Source organism: Crinia signifera, chromosome 7 (assembly GCF_055691185.1).
Source record: "Crinia signifera chromosome 7, ASM5569118v1, whole genome shotgun sequence".
NCBI classification, from domain to species: domain Eukaryota; kingdom Metazoa; phylum Chordata; class Amphibia; order Anura; family Myobatrachidae; genus Crinia; species Crinia signifera.
The window spans coordinates 67,942,912-67,959,756 of NC_139223.1; the positions used below are offsets into that span (position 1 = coordinate 67,942,912).

At 44.2% G+C, this 16,845-nt stretch overlaps 1 protein-coding gene across 1 annotated transcript; it reads left to right on the forward strand.

Moving 5' to 3' along the window:
• Nucleotides 1-8,407: 8,407 nt before the first annotated feature.
• FAU (FAU ubiquitin like and ribosomal protein S30 fusion) lies at nt 8,408-14,110 on the forward strand. Its single transcript, XM_083153288.1, has 5 exons — nt 8,408-8,517; nt 10,273-10,355; nt 11,140-11,284; nt 11,429-11,484; nt 13,949-14,110. Exons 2-5 carry the CDS (start codon nt 10,281-10,283, stop codon nt 14,072-14,074), a joined length of 402 nt encoding a protein of 133 aa, XP_083009414.1. The 5' UTR covers nt 8,408-8,517; nt 10,273-10,280; the 3' UTR covers nt 14,075-14,110.
• The last annotated feature ends 2,735 nt before the right edge of the window (nt 14,111-16,845 follow it).

The following is a 16,845-nucleotide window of genomic DNA, read 5'->3' on the forward strand; positions in this document are numbered from 1 at the left end:
ATCTTGGAGCATTCCCAGAGGCAGTGTAAGAGTGAGGCCGCTACTGCCCCACATTTTGGGCATCGCCCTTCGTCATCTGAAATAAAGTATGCTCTCGTGTTAGGAGACATGTAGGCTCTATGTACTGTCTTCAGGTGTACTTCCTGTAGGTAAGCTGAGTGCAGGGCTTTCATCGTGGCCACAAATCCTCCCACCAGGTCCCCAGGGGTTCGGATCTCTTCGATATCATGGTGCCATCTGTCTGCCAGCTTGGTCATGTACGTTGCAACAGGTATGTTGGCTAAGTGTGTATATATATGTTTCAATTTGTAGGTTTGGGTTTCCCATTTCTTCAGTGTTTTAAGGATTACATCTGTTGATGAGGATTGGGGTTGTGTGAGTTGTAGGGATTGTACATAATGGCGTACTTGTAAGTACATGAAGAAATTGGAATTAGGCAATAGAAATCGCTCTCTCAGATCACTGAACTGGACAAGGGCACCGCCTGGATCGAACATTTGGTTGGCTGAAGTCAAGCCTTTTTCCCTCCATTGCAGAAAGACGGCATTGTGCAGTGAGGGAACAAAAGCTGGATTACCCCACAGACTCACATAAGGTGTGGCCTCCTGTCATCCTTTTAGTTTTTTGTTAAGTAGGGTCCATCCTAAATATGTATCATGGAATAATGGATGGTTCAGGATTTCTGTTGGAATAAGCTTTTTCGTGGAATGAAGTAGGGCGTTTGGCGAATATGGGTGAAAGGCACATCTGTCCAATTCTAAATTTGTGTAATTACTTTGTTCTAGCATCCAATCTGCTGCATATCTCATGAGAATGGCTAGGGAGTAAGAGTATATGTCTGGGATGCCTGACCCCCCTTCCTCCTTGGATAAGGCTAGTTTGGAATATGCTATTTTTGGTTTTTTCCCTTGCCATATGAAACGTAAAATGGCACTTCTTAATTTTTGGTTGTCTTTCTTGGTTATGACAAAGGGTAGTAGTTGTAGTACATAAAATATTTTAGGGAAAATTATGTTTTTTATCACAGCTATTCGTCCGACCAGTGAGATCGGGAGGTCCTGCCATCCGTCTAGTTTTGTAAGTATGGTAGATATGGTTTTTGTTAAGTTTAGTTGATAAATATCATGGGGTGATTTGGGGATTAATATGCCAAGATATTTGAAGTGTGTCTGGGTGATTTTTAGGTGTGTGGTCATAGACATTACTTGTATATCGTTATGTGGTATGTTAAGGGGTAAAAGTTCCGATTTAGTGACATTAATTTTGTATCCTGCCCTACTTCCGAATAAGGTAATGAGCCGAAGGATTTCTGGTATAGAATTTTGAGGGTCTGATAAGAATAAAAGCATGTCATCGGCGAACAATGCAATTTTCACCTCCTTGTTCCCCACCCTTATGCCCTTATATCTGTCTGATGTTCTCAGCATCATTGCCAGAGGTTCCAACGCTATGGCAAACAGTAAGGGTGAGAGCGGGCATCCCTGTCTCGTGCCTTTTTCTATGATGAAGGGGTCAGATAGAAACCCGTTACACGCTACTCGAGTTTGGGGTTTATGGTATAGTAATTTAATAATATTAATGAAGGCTTCGGGGAACTTGAATTTAGATAATGTGTTATACAGGTGTGGCCACTCTATAAGGTCAAAGGCCTTCTCGGCGTCCAATGATAGTATGGCATTATGTATGTGTGGTGGGGATTTTTGAGAGGCTGTTAAGACTGCCATTACCTTCCGAACATTGACTACTGAGTGCCTCCCTGAAATAAATCCCGTCTGGTCGGCATGAATTATCTGTGGCAATATAATTTTTAATCTATTTGATATAATTTTGGCTAGAAGCTTATAATCTAAATTTAGCAATGATATTGGGCGATATGATCCAGGGAGGGACAGGTCTCTATCAGGTTTTGGGAGAATTTTAAGGGTAGCGGAGTTGAAGTGTATCTGGGGGTTTTGTTTTGTGATCATATCATTGAAGGCCTTTGTAAGTATAGGGGTTATAGTGGGAGCTAGGAGTTTGTAAAACTCGCCGCTGTAGCCGTCCGGGCCCGGGGCCTTGTTCGGCTTCAAGTACTTGATTGCTTCCGCTACTTCTGCCTCTGTGATTTCTGTTACCAACGAGTTAGACATTTCTGGTGTGAGGGTAGGGTATTGTAGGGTTTCCCATTCTGGGGGGGGGGGGGTATGAGTTTCTGTCCCTTCTTGCGGTGTTGAGAAATTGGTATTAGGGATGGAGGAGGTGTAAAGATCTTTGTAGAATTGCTGCATGGTCTCGGCAATCTGGGCATTTGACTCGGTCAATGCACCATTAGGTTTACGGAGTGGGTGGACTATCGCAGGTTTATAGGAGCCCTTTAAAAGATTGGACAGTAGGGTTCCCACTTTATTACCAAACCGATGGAATTTGTAATTTACTGTAAAAAGGTACCTGTCACCCATATCCGCCAAATATTCATCGAAGTGTGTCTTCGCTAGGAGGTAGGCCTGTTTATGTGCCGGGGTTGAAGAGGTTTTGAAAGTGGAAAAGGCAGTAGTTAGTTCCGCCTGTAGTGTGATATATTTTTTAGAGTATATCTTATTTGTCGCTGCTGTAAAGGATACTATAGATCCTCTTACTACCGGTTTTAGGGCCATCCAGAATAAAGTGGGGTCTGACTCCCTCATTTCTTTATTGTCTGTGCAATAGTTTAGGATCGACTTTTCTACAAGGGCCTTAAATTTTGGGGAAGCAGTGAATCTAGAGGGGAATCTCCATAATTTGTTGCTGCCAGATTCATCGGGCAATTATATGTGCGTTGTCACCATGGCGTGATCCGAGAGAGCTATGGGTCCAATGCTAGATTTGGTCGAGAGTGGGAAGACTGTGAGCGAGACAAATATATAATCAATGCGGGATAGGGACCCATGCGCGGAGGAGAGGCATGTGAAGTCCCTTTCTGTGGGGTGGTGTGCTCTCCACACATCCACCACCTGTAAGGAGTCTTGCAATAGCTTTAGACCAACTTTTGGTGTGTTAGAGGAGGAATGTTTACCTGATGATCTATCTAGCATTGGGGACATTACCATGTTGAAATCTCCCCCTATAATTAGGTTCTCAGTTGCGTGTGGAGTTAATAAAGCTAGAATTGACCTTACAAACTGTTTTGAGTATGGTGTGGGTGCATATATATTGACCAAAGTGTATTTTTTGCTAGCAATAGAGACAGATGACACCACGTACCTTCCATTTACATCTGTCTTAGTTGACAATACTTCCATTGGGAGATTCCGTTTTGCCAAAATCACTACTCCTCGAGCTTTTGAAGTGTAGGGGGAGGATGCGACCACGACCCAGCCCAGCATCTGCAGCTTAGAGGTTTCTGTCAGGGTAAGGTGTGTTTCCTGTAAGAAAGCTAAGTCTATGTTATTTTTGTTTAAATAGATTAGAATTTTTCTCCGCTTCATGGGTGAATTGATGCCACCCACGTTCCATGTACATGTGGTCAGGTCAGGCATGGCTCAGCATAGAGTGCGATTGTGGGGTCACGACCCCATCCCACCTCATGAGTAGTTAAAAGCATTAGTAAGCATCTAGAGAGCTCAAAAAACACAACATATATCTTATTTGCCATAAACTTTAGTTTGACGTGGGGAGAGGGAGAGAGGGGGGAAGGGAGGAAAAGAAGGGTCAGAAAGGAGAGAAATAGAAAAGGCATGTAGAAAAATATCCACATAGTAGCAAAACAATTGCTCTAAGGGCAAATGCCCTAGAGTAAACTTCCGAACAACGATATTAATAAATTGGTGTAAGACTAATAACCGGCGTCTCACTCCGTCCAACCGCCCCACACCGGCTCTACTGAAGAAAGAAGGGGGGGAGGGGGGAGGGGAAGGGTAGGGGGAGGGGGAGGGGTCTGGATATGGAATATCGTCAGATATTATAGCTTATGGCTAAGCTTGTGAAGAGTAGGAAGAGTGGGGAGGGGGGGGGGGGGCGGGGGGAGGATGTGTGTGGGGGGGGGGTGGGGGAGGGAAGGGGTATGTAGAGGCGGTAGTGTATCATCTTCAGCATCTTGGTATTAACCTCTAGAATCTAAGGTACGACCCAAGTAATGTATAAGTTGCCAGGCCTCAAAATAAAGATGATGTCAAGTCTTGTGGCAAACTTCTTGAGGCTAGGGATAACAACTGGTGAGATCGGTTAGAGTTCCTCGGGCGTCATAATTTTGGCGCCTTCTAAACCATGCAGTCTTTGTCCAATGAGAGTAGCCTCAGGAACTGAGGTTCCTGTTTTTGGTAGATTATTTCTGCGGATCAGTTGTGCTATCAATCAGGTATAACTGAAGCTGGGGTGGCGTCTGGACGCTGGCTTCAGAATGTAGCAGAGAAAGAAGAAGTGGGGTGAGGGACCCAACTTTAGGGGGTAATGTCGGTGATGTCTTCCGCTGTTTTTGCGTGGGATAATTCCCTCATGTATGCTTCTGCATCTTTGGGCGTGGAAAAATCTTTAAAGCTGGTGCCGTCATATATACGTAGCTTTGCAGGATACAATAAGCCAAATCTCCGACCTTCGGTAGCCAGTTTGGAGCATAGGGGTGAGAAGGCTTTCCTCATCTTGGACAACTCCGCGGAGTAATCCTGAAACACATGAAGCCTGTTTCCTTCCCAAGCAAGGTCTTTAATCTTCCTGGAGGCTGCCCAGATTTCTGCCTTGTGGAGGTAGTTCATGCACTTAAATAATGTAACTCTGGGTCTTGGTCTGGAGGGGGTGGGTGGGGGGCCTACTCTGTGCACCCTTTCTACCACCATATCCTGGCAAGCTGCTTCTATCTGAAGTAAAGCAGGTAGAGTGTTTCTGACAAAGTGGGCTAACGCCGGCCCCTTAATGGATTCAGGTAGCCCCACCAATCTTATATTGTGTCTGCGCGACCTGTTCTCCAGGTCCTCCACTCTGTTCCACAGCTGATAATTCTCAGTGTTGAGCCTCTTTATATCTTTCTGCATGTCATAAACATCATGTGTGACAGCACCTATTTGCTGTTCTGTGGCTATCACCCTATGCGCGAGCTGCTGCAGCTGTTGTGTAATGTCTGTGACCGCTTTGTTAAGCAGAGGTGTCATGGCGGCGTTAATGGCTTCCACTACATCGTGGTAAGTTACAGGTCCCTCTGACCCCAAACTCACTTGGCTTCTGGGCTGAGCGTCTCCTCCCGCCACTTTCTTATGTGCTGGAGTCGTTCTGTCCCCTTTTTCAGCTGGCGCCATGTCTTCAGCCGTCCTGCGGCGTTCTGGGCGCGGCTGCTGGGCATGCTGGGGTGCATAGTGCGCCGGAGGTCCCGTCTGGTTTGTCGCTCGATCCATCGGCTCAGCGGGTGCTGGGGGTTAGCGGGGAGGGTGTACGGCAGCAAAGAGGCTCCAGGAGCCGTGTATATGAGCCCAATGCGAGGCGGTGAACGGAGCTGCGGGACGGAGCTCCCTACTCCATCAAGCCGGAACCGGAAGTCTGATTTGATTTAGAATTATTGTTTAAGTATTAGCTAATCAATTTCATGTTTCTTGTGTTAGTCTGCATTTGCAAATATCTGTAATCAAGCTATTTTTTTCAAGTAAAGCTTTGTCATACATTTTTTTACAAGTTTGTGTTGGTGTGCAATTATTTCAGCGTTTGCCATTATATTTAAGGGTTATAAAGTAATTTTCCATAACTAGGCGTTATCAGGAACCTGTACAGTTCTTTGTTCTGGTCCGATTTTTACCTAGTCCCCAGTAAGTATTAAACTCCTTTCACATCACACCTACAACCCAGGTAATTGCTGGGTTGTTGACATGTCGACCCTTATCGAGGTGCGGTGTGAAAGCACCAAAACTTATAACCTGGGTTGACCAACCCAACAGTTCAACACAGGTTATAAGAAGGGTTAAACCTTGGTTTCTAAATAATGTGTGACCCGGGTTTAATGTGAAAGCACTGGACACTTGTTGGACCCGAAATTGAGAGTCCAGGTCCAACCTGGCATTTCAATGTGAAAGAGTTTTACGCTAAAACTCTCTGGAATTGACTAACATTAACACTGATGGGAGGGGTGGCCATCGATGATTCAAAATCATTGATGGTTTATGACAAATGTAAAATAGTTTTGCTATCGATGGGGGGAAAACCAGCCGATTTCCCTCCATCGATGTCAAAGCTTAAAAAAATATATATTTTCTTTTTCTCAGGTGCCCATACATGGTGTGGTGTGTTGTGGGTACGATCTGAACTATATAATGGCGCTGTATGATTTTGCTATGCAATGCTATGAGATTTCAATTAGTTCATATTATATATATATATATATACTATATATAGTATACAATGTGCTACAACAGTGATGCACTGCGATTTAGTACAATAAATACTTCCTGCACACACTTTTTGCACTATATAATTTAAAGTACACGGGAGTGTGCCTCGCATAGCATTGCAAGCCCCCAGAAATGGTGAGATTTGAACTACATGCAAAGGCTTTTGAACTTAAAAGTTCAAAATGCATACAATAATCGCACCATTTAGGGAGCGGAAAGAGACACAGAGCATAGCCCGCCCCCATGTTCTGATTGGTACATAGGCCAATCAGTGAAATAAAAGGGCTGGCCATCAATAGTTATAGCCTTTGATGGTCTTACATCCCATAGTATGCTACCATATATAGCCGTTTGCACTATTGCTATCGATGGAAACCAATAGTGTCGATTGCCATCCCTAGTCAGAGGTCATATAGCAACTATTCAACTTCAAATACACACACACACGTATCTACTGGGAATACTTGCTTACCGCCGTGCAAGCGCATACCATACAAATATACTGAACTCCCCCTATCTGGATTATTTATTTATTAACAGTTTCTTATTTAGCACACACATATTCTGCAGCACTTTACAGAGAATATTTGAACACTAACATCAGTCCCTGCCCCAGTGGAGCATAGAATTTATATTCCCTACCACATGCACACATAGACATTCCAGGGTTAATTTTTTGGGGAGCCAATTAGCCTACCAGTATATTTTTGGATTGTGGGAGGAAACCCACGCAAGTATGTAGAGAATATACAAACCCCGCACAGTTAAGGGCATTGTGGGAATCGAACCCATGACCTCAGCGCTGTGAGGCAGGTTAGTGTCTATATCCCCTTTAGTTTTGACAATTTTCCCATCATGACCTGGGTCCACGTATACCTGGAGGGGGAATATAACTCTGTGGCAAACTAAGTGATCCTGCGAGGGTACAATGCAGCTAAAATAAAACAAAATAACCTACACCTACATGAATTACAGATAAAATAAAAAAAACACGTTATGAGGGCATCTAACAACTTCCGCCCTCACTGAACATCACATCCTGTAATCAAAACTGAAGGGGAGTATATGGTTAGGTCTAAATTGAAGTGGGCTAAAGGACCTCCTGACGTCACAGGGGTGGAGAGAGGAGGAGCAAGATCGGAAGCACAGTCCCAAACAGATCCTTGCGGGCTCGCTTCGCTCGCCACGCTTCGGGCACAGTGGCTCACTCCGCTTGCCACCTGGTTACTAAAGGCAACCAGTGGTGACGTGGATAGTGAAGGAGCAAGCCTCCCGGCCTTGCTCCTCCCCCTGGCCCTGGAAGGTCCTTTAGCCCACTACAATTTACTGCCCCACTGGATGACACCTATTAACCTTCCCGCACTGTGCACACTAATACGGCCTACACACATGCCGATATTAAGGCATTTTCTAAGCGATTTTGCTTAGTTTGGCAAAGTCGCTTAGCAAATGCCCTCACATCGGTGTATGTGTGGGGGCTATATCGGCAGCAGTGCGCGTCCCCGCGCGTCTTTATCGCTAGCCGAGATTGATGGACAGTGTCCATCAATCTCGGCATCGGCAGGGTTCTCCCACCGGAGAACACTGGCGCTGTCTGCTCGCTTAGCACACAGAGCTGACAGCTCGCTCTGTTTGTGGGCTGTCAGCTCTGTGTGCTATGCGATAGCGGCGCAGCACAGCCCGACCTAGCATAGCTAGGTAGCCCTGCACACATCGCTATGTGTGTATGGCCCATAACCCTCCACTGTAATGTGCCTACTCGGCAAGCTTGTTCTACTATCACCAATGTGCCACACTATTATACACCCTAATCCCTCAAGCAGCCATTCGGGAGGATACAGAGGCATGCACGTCAGTGACAAGCAGGATCCCGTATCCCCCACCATACAATAATGAGGAGACGGAGGAGCTGTCAGTAACAGGCCCAGATGCATTCCCTGTCTATCCTAGTCACTGTGACAGGCAGTAAGGCACCAGGCAGTCCCTGACTGATTTGCACTTTTGCAGCACTCGCGCACTCCCCTCCTGTGTGTAATATATGCCGTCCCATCTCGCAACGTCACACTCTTTGTACAGTGCGTAGATCCGGCGGGTATCGTCATTACGTGCGCGTTCACGCATTTTTATAAGGTGCGTGCGCGCCCCGGCTCCCTCCTCTTTCCTTTCCTCCATTTTGAGAGACGCGGAGTTGCCGGTGAGAGGTTTCCCGATCAGGCAGCGTGTAGGGGGTTCCCCGCGCGTCTCGCACAGTCCGGGTGTGGTGTACCGGGTTGCGATGTGCTGGCGGATTATAGGGGTGACTTGCGTGTGCTCGCCGTAGCTGGGAGGCGGTCACGTGTTGTTGTACCTGGGTTTCCATGTCTCACAGCTCGGGGATAGTGCGGCCGGGTCGGCGTGTGTGCCTGGCAGCTGCCCCGCATTGGGGTGGGGCTCCTCCACCCCGGGCACTTGTCCGGCCAGTAAACGAACACGTCGTCGTATGCTGCATAGCGCTGCCCCATGTGCTGTTGCGGGTGTACACATCACATGCGTGCTACCACCGCTGCTCTTACTATACCGAACACTAACTAGCATGTGGCTGTGTTACATTACATGACCCCCACCTTTGCCTGTCACTGTTTACCTGGGGCTGGTTGTGCCCTTTGTATCCTGGGGTTGGTACACACCAATGTAGGCACAATACTGTTATGGTGGAAATGACATCGGCCACATACAATGTGTACAGTATATGTGATTTGTGTGTACATGCAATAGCTTCCTGCTGGCCATACTGCACGGCCACTTTGGAGATATTGCTTGTAACCCAGGGCATATTAATGAGACCCTGATGGCTCCATCTTTCAATAAAGCCCCATACACACTAAATGACAGGGAGGGCAACCAATATAAGTAACATTGTGCACAGGTCCCAATATTGAACGTACACACTGAACGATATCGCCCGCCTATATCATTCAGTGATGTAAACGTTTGGTTATATAGCCAGATTCACCTGCATGTTCAGAATACATCAATCATCATTAATGGCGTGTGCAATGTTAACCATACTGAGTGTACACACTGGACGATATTGTGAACGATCACCCTTAAAAGCAACTTTCTCAGCAATATCCCCTATTGTGTATGGGGCTTCAATCTTCCCAGTGTGTATGAGCAATCAAAAGGGATTTCAGCCTGGTTGTTAATATTGTCATTGTGTACCCATAATTACAGTAGTACAGTTGCTGTTAGTTCTGCAGCTTACTGACAGGTAACTCGGGCACACCTGCCATTCCTGAGTTATCAACGTTCCTGTCCTCCCTCATATCAAGATTGCTGCAGCACTTTGATCTACATATTGCATGCATTATGACACCTAGAACAGGGAAGTGGCAAATATACTACAGATCCTATCTAAATATACTGGTAATACTTACTAGACTAATATATCGTTATGTATAGAATCACCTGCCTTTTAGATATTAGGTGTATTAGTTTTAATCCACAGAGTAAAGGTGCCCATACACGTTGCGATAGTGTGCTTTGCGTTTTATACTTTACAATGGTGCTGTGCGATTTTGCCACTGTATGCGATGTGTAACTTGTACTGTGCGATGCGACTAACTTTTTTTTATAGTATATAGTCCCCTAATGTGTTAGGTATATCACATTGCGATCTAGTACAAAAAGTACTTGCTGCACATAGTTTTTGTACTATACAATATTGTACCGCATCACAGGCGCAACATAAACACGGTGCGATTAGAACTGCGTGCAATGCGTTTTAAACTAAAAAGTTCCAAACTCATGCGGTAATCGCAAAGTGTATGGGCACCTTAAGTGTATAGGACATATTCCCTTAAAGACAAGTTAGTCAGCTAAGTCTTACCACCCTTAATCTGCTTTATAATCAACTACACGTTTTCGTGGTGGTTCATTTTCCTGATCGCATGGTTTTTTATCATTGCAGCTGAAACCATGCAGCTTTTTGTGAGAGCCCAGAATCTGCACACCCTTGAGGTGTCTGGCCAGGAGACTGTGTCCCAGATAAAGGTAAGCCTATGGTGAAAACAATCCAATTTGGCTTTATTTAGAAATAAGCAGATTTTGTAAGCGGATGCATTGAAGGTGAAATCTTGCGCTCAGTCTGTCTTACTATGTTCTACAATTAAGGACGTTGATCCCAGGATTTTGCGGTAAATGCACTGTGATTGGTGCCTACAATCAGGACTTTTAGGATTACGCTGTGCACAATCTGTTTTCGGACCAGAAATGGTTGCCACCTACAGTTGTACAGCCCAGTGGCCCCTTAAAAGCCATGTCCTAACCCTAAAACTAAGTGACATTGTCCCAATCTCCTCTGAGCCATCGAAGCACCTCCCGTTGTGCAGATGAGCTACAGGGTGAGGATGGTGGCCTGGCTCATTGTTTGAGTTTAAATACCTGATGAAGTGCTTTGTGGCCATGGGCTGCAAGTTCTAAACTCAAAACAGCGATATCTCCTGCCGCATCCTCGAGGTCTTCACTGCTAGAGACCAGGAGAATGGGGCAGAGTATAACTGCATTCTTTGGGGAAGAGTGTGCTCTTTGTAAATAGTGTGATTTCAGTGGAGGGGGCTCCGCCTCATGTTCCCCCAAGTATGAGTACAGATATATATGGATGGGCTGACATTTACTTATTAGAACAACTCAATACCAGGACCTAATTTTCCATCGTAGGTTTGGCTTTCCTATCATCTTTTTGACCAACTGAATCGGTCATGTGGTGCTGGTCAGTTGGAATAAATTTGCATTAATACTTGAAAGTAAATGGTCTGTGTGTTTCTTTCCTATTTAGGGTCAGATTTTCTCCCTTGAAGGAATCCCCTCTGAAGACCAAGTCCTTCTCCTTGCTGGTGCCCCGTTGTCTGATGAAGCCACCCTAATCCAGAGTGGGGTGTGTGACCTCAACACCTTGGATGTAGCTGCACGTCTGTTGGGAGGTAGGTTCCTACTGCTACACGAGAGATAACTAGTTAATCACACTTTTCCCCCCTATTGTGGTTTACTTAGTGAATTAATAACTTGACTTGCATTGGTAATTTTGTGTTTTCATTTCTGTCTGACAAAGTGTTTTCTTTCATCAGGTAAAGTCCATGGTTCCCTTGCTCGTGCTGGTAAAGTACGAGGGCAGACTCCAAAGGTGTGTTCTCTAACCTTTTATTTATTAATACTTGTTCATAATGGTGCATGTGCTCTGTTGTGGTATATGCCTGAATACTTCATCTGTTTGAACACTTGTATCTGGCCAGGTCCTGCTTTGTACACGTTTGTAGAATAGAGGCTTTATGTTGTCCATTTACCTCTGTAGAATAGTACTCTGTAGAACACTTGACTGCTAAATAAACTTGAAAGTGTGGGATTGGATTATAAAACAATTAAATGGATAAGAACCTGGTTGCAGGATAGGAAACACAGTTGTAGTAAATGGAGTGCATTCTATGGAGGGACATGTTACCAGTGGAGTACCCCAGGGATCTGTACTTGGACCAGTGCTCTTTAATATCTTGTTAGTGACATTGTAAATGGTATTGAAGGGAAAGTATGCCAGAGTAGACACACCAGCAGGGGTAAATCAAATGACTGCTGATCTAAGTAAACTTGAGAATTGGTCAAGAGCATGGCAACTACAGTTTAATTCTAAAAAATGCAAAATGATGCACTTGGGACTCAAAAACACAAAGGCTCAATATAGTATCAATGGCACTATAATGGAAACTACTGAGGAGGAAAGATCTAGGGGTCACTATTTCAAGTGACTTAAAGGCAGGGAGGCAATGTAACAAAGCAATGAGGAAGGCAGGTCAGATGCTTGGTTGCATAGGGAGAGGAATCGGTAGCAGAAAAATAAGTAATAATGCCACTTTATAGGTCATTGGTACGACCTCATCTGGAATACTGTGTCCAGTTCTGGAGTCCATATCTTCAGAAGGATATAAATACATTGGAGAGTGTACAAAGAAGGGCAACTAAAATGGTGCATGGCCTACATCACAAACCTTACCTGGATAGACTAAAAGATCTTAACATGTATAGTTTGGAGCAGAGAAGGGAAAGGGGGGACATGATAGAAATCTTCAAATATATCAAGAGTTTTAACATTGTACGAGGGAAACTTTCTTCAATGGAAAAGAAGTAATAGAACACAAGGACATGCACTGAAGCTGGAGGTAGGTTCAGGGGAAATGTTAGAAAGAATTACTTCACAGAAAGGGTAGTGGATAAGTGGAATAGCCTCCCATCAGAGGTGGTAGAGGCTAAGACAGTAAAACAATTTAAACATGCTTGGGATAGGCATATGAATATCCTTACAAAGAAATAAGGATTCAAAAGGGTTGAGATTACCTGAAGGGTGAAAAAAAAGGGGCAGACTAGATGGGCCAAATGGTTCTTATCTGCCGTCAAATTCTATGTTTCTGTGTCCCACACTTGCTTAAAGGATTGGATTATATAAAAATGATAGTTATGTTGTACACCTTATTCAATATAGTACTGCTTCTTTAATCAATATAGTACTGCTTCTTTAAGGAAGAGGAGAGAAAGATAAGAGCAGGGGGAGAGAAAAATATTAAGCATTACTAGAAATGATGCATGGGGGGGGGGACTGCGACTGTCTACAGTACATAAGTATACAGTGTATACTTAATGAGTTTAATAACTTGGTGCCCCACTGAACATTAGGCAACAATAAACGTTCTTGGGACATGTAGAGGACAGGCATATGCCCCATTGGTGTATAGGTGAGGGAGGACTGACACTAAGGGGTGCGACAGCTTGTGTGTTAATGTCAGGGCCCTGGCTGTCTGGACAGATCGACAGTTGTGACCCGGCATTGAGAAACACCCCCCCCCCCCCCTCCCCTCCCTAGTTGGTATTGTAATTTTTAATGAAAGATTCCCAACACGCTGGGACAGTGATAGAGATAACCGATATCCCTGCAACTACTTTCTGAGACTTTTTGGAGTTTTTCACATACGTACAAGACTGCTTCAGGGGTATCTGTCACTTCACTTGTGCATTGTCTGTTTTCTTGAATTGGGGCCTTCATCCGACGGAGGCGAGGCATGGAGTCTTAGTATTTCTCCTGCTACCATTCCTCCATAGGCTAAAATGAGTTTACATACAGATAGTGGTAGATGCTCAAAATGAGTTTACACCAACTACCATGGAGGAAATATCCTGCATTGTGCATAGGCACAAACTATAAAATAAGACAAACAAAATTGTATGTTTAAAAAATTATACAGTATATAGGCCCCTAAAACACCTCATTTGTATCGGTGCGTTACTATATACACAGTAGATGCAAAGTTCAAACAGTCATATAATGAAAATACATAAAGCTAATTCTATAATCTGTAATCCATTTAGTAATTTCCACCTATATAATTTTTGAACTTTTTTTATTGTATTCAAAAATCATTAACAGTATTTTAATTTATCTTTTTCTAAATACATAAACCAAAGATATAATTTCAAGTTTGATTTGCATAAATTCTAATGGAGTACCAAATGTGTACAGCTACTGAGTTCAGTTGCAGTGCATTCATTTTCCCCCTACCTTTAGACCTGGTGCTCCTTTTTAATATGATTGTGGTTTATTGCAGGTTGCCAAGCAAGAGAAGAAGAAAAAGAAGACTGGCAGGGCAAAGAGACGCATGCAATACAACAGGCGCTTTGTCAATGTGGTGCCCACCTTTGGCAAAAAGAAGGGACCCAATGCTAACTCTTAAATCTTGCACTAAGGGTTAATAAACAAATGTAGACCATACTGTGTCCAGTCTTCTGTGCATGAGAAGGGTTTGCTGTTTTTACTTGCGCTTACTGTCTGGGCAGAGCTCTGATAATGCAGTGTTATGGCGTGTACACACAGTGCAATATGGTCGCTTAGTAATTTTAGCTGAAAATCTCTCAGCAATATTTTGCTCAGTGTATCGCTTTACATCAGCGACCAGCGATCTTGGCTGAAAATTGCAAGCTGTTCTGTGTCTACCTCACTTTGACTAGATGTCTCTGGTGGACAATGTATTGTGCACCAGCAATTTTTAGCCATAATCGCAGGAGCATGCTACGACCATTGCGGGAGTGCGCTCCTAGCAATTTATCTCACACAAAACACTGGCGATATGGGAGCTCAGTGACAATTTAGCCATCGATAATGGCTTAAATCGCCCCGTGTGTACATAGCTTTAAAGCCCCATACACACTATTGAAGGTATAGCCAACTGAGTCCGCGAGAGCTACCAACTGTTAATGTTTTCCAGGTCTCTCAGAATCATAAGTGAAGTAATTAGCTCCACCTATGGATCATTTATAATGTCAGTCAGTAATGAGTGCACCTGTGCCCCAGCTAGATGATAAAGAAAACGTGAACTGTTGGTAGCTCTCGAGGACAGAAGTTGGCTACCACTTCACTAGGGTATACAGTACAGATGGCCAGCGAATGCCAATCCCGACCAGACGATTCGAATCATTAAGCTGATTGCATGATTCATGCCACGCGCTGTTGCAAGAGTCGAGATAGCAGCAGCATTATAGCATAGCAGGCTCAGCCCCTCCTGAGTCCTCAGGCTCAGCAGGAGGAAGGAGAGTGCAGTAACAGCTGAGTCCAAAGCAAGTCTGTGCTGTCTGTGAGCCTTGCACAGTCTCTGTGCCTGCAATCCTATAGGAGTCATAAGCCCAGCCACTGTCTTACTTCCTTTCTGCCAGCATACTGAGGGGCTGAGACTCTGCAACTCCCTGAGTGTGCTGTGAGCCCTGCACTGTGTGTCTCTGCCTGCAATTCCAAATGAGTCGTGACCTGCGAGCCGAGACACTGATTCAACACACTTCACTGAGCTGAGCCTTGTGTCTCAACTCCTTTCTATGAATTGCTTTGCCCATGGCTAGGCTAGTATATAGTAAAAGGGATCACTCAAACACCTTTTACTATGTTGCCTAGTGTGTACACTGAATATTGTTAATGATGCTCTCCTGATGCAGCATGGCGTCCTCTTCACTTACAAGTGTGTTATAGGGCTTACGGCGTCGGTCCCCAAGTAACCCAGTACTATAATACATTCTTTAAGGCCAATCCTAATGTTTTATCTGATTTTGTTCTGTGTTTAGCAAGTGTAGATGAAAATAAAGTTTTGGGAATTGGTAGTAAAATTTAGATTTGCATTTTGACATTGAAATGAGTGTGGTGGTATACTTGCGGTTATATTGTTTTTCATACAGAATATATAAAAACCCAAAAGCTCAATATAGTATCAAGGGTACTATAATGGAAACTACAGAGGAGGAAAGGGATCTAGGAGTCACTATTTCAAGTGACTTAAAGGCAGGAAAGCAATGTAGCAAAGCATGAGGAAGGCTAGTTGGATGCTTGTTGCATAGGGAGAGGAATCAGTAGCAGAAAAAAAGAAGTAATAATGCCACTGTATAGGTCATTGGTACGGCCTCATCTGGAATACTGTGTCCAGTTCTGGAGACCATATCTTCAGAAGGATATAAATACATTAGAGTGTACAAAGAAGGGCAACTAAAATGGTGCATGGCCTACATCACAAAACGTACCAGGAAAGACTAAAAGATCTTAACATGTATAGTTTGGAGCAGAGAAGGGAAAGGAGGGACATGATAGAAATCTTCAAATATATCAAGGGCTTAAACATAGTTCAGAGGGACATTTTTATTTTTTAAGTATTAGAAAAAAAATGTTAGAAAAAAATTACTTCACAGAAAGGGTAGTGGATAAGTGGAATTGCCTCCCGTCAGAGGTGGTAGAGGCTAAGACAGTAGAACAATTTAAACATGCTTGGGATAGGCATATGAATATCCTTACAAAGAAATAGGGATTAAAAAGGGTTGAGATTACCTGAAGGATAAAAAAGGGGCTTATCTGCCGTCAAATTCGAAGTAAACTGGACACATACAATAAATGCACTTATTCTATGGGGGAGAGAAGTACAGACTGGTGTGCCTACGTGTTTTTTAGGGATCCAGAATTCACATTTTCTATGCAGTCCAAACAAATTCTGCTTTTTGTAGGTTTTTAAGATGGGTGTGGTAATGGGGTCCGACAGTCGGGATCCTGACAGTCATTAGCCCGACTGTCCGGACTCAGACAGCATGGTGAGCGCAACTAAGCACCTTGTGGGCTCGCTGCGCTCACCACCTATTCTATTCTCCCTCTATGGGGGTCGTGGACCCACACGAGGGAAAATAGCAGGTAGCCGTCGGGAACCTGGCTGTCTGCATTTGACATTCAGGATCCTGATGTTGGGTAAATGCCTGTTGGGACCCTGACTGGCACCCTTTAAGATGTGTGACTATACTAATTGTTATAAAATGGTATCAAAGGTAATTAGTTCTATGCGCTCAGTAGTTTGTGGTTTCACTGTGTTAAGGGGCCTACATACGCAGAGATTTGTGCCAGAGATTCATAACGGGAGATTCAGCACGAGAGATTTCCCTAAAACTGAATTTTTCAGATAATGAGCCACACACACACACAGATGTG

Excerpts from the sequence above, each read along its gene's own strand:
- FAU (XM_083153288.1), top strand. The coding sequence starts at position 10,281 with ATGCAGCTTTTTGTGAGAGCCCAGAATCTGCACACCCTTGAGGTGTCT. Across the intron at positions 10,356-11,139 it reads AGACTGTGTCCCAGATAAAG|GGTCAGATTTTCTCCCTTGA; the intron begins GTAAGCCTATGG and ends TTTCCTATTTAG. Across the intron at positions 11,285-11,428 it reads AGCTGCACGTCTGTTGGGAG|GTAAAGTCCATGGTTCCCTT; the intron begins GTAGGTTCCTAC and ends TTCTTTCATCAG.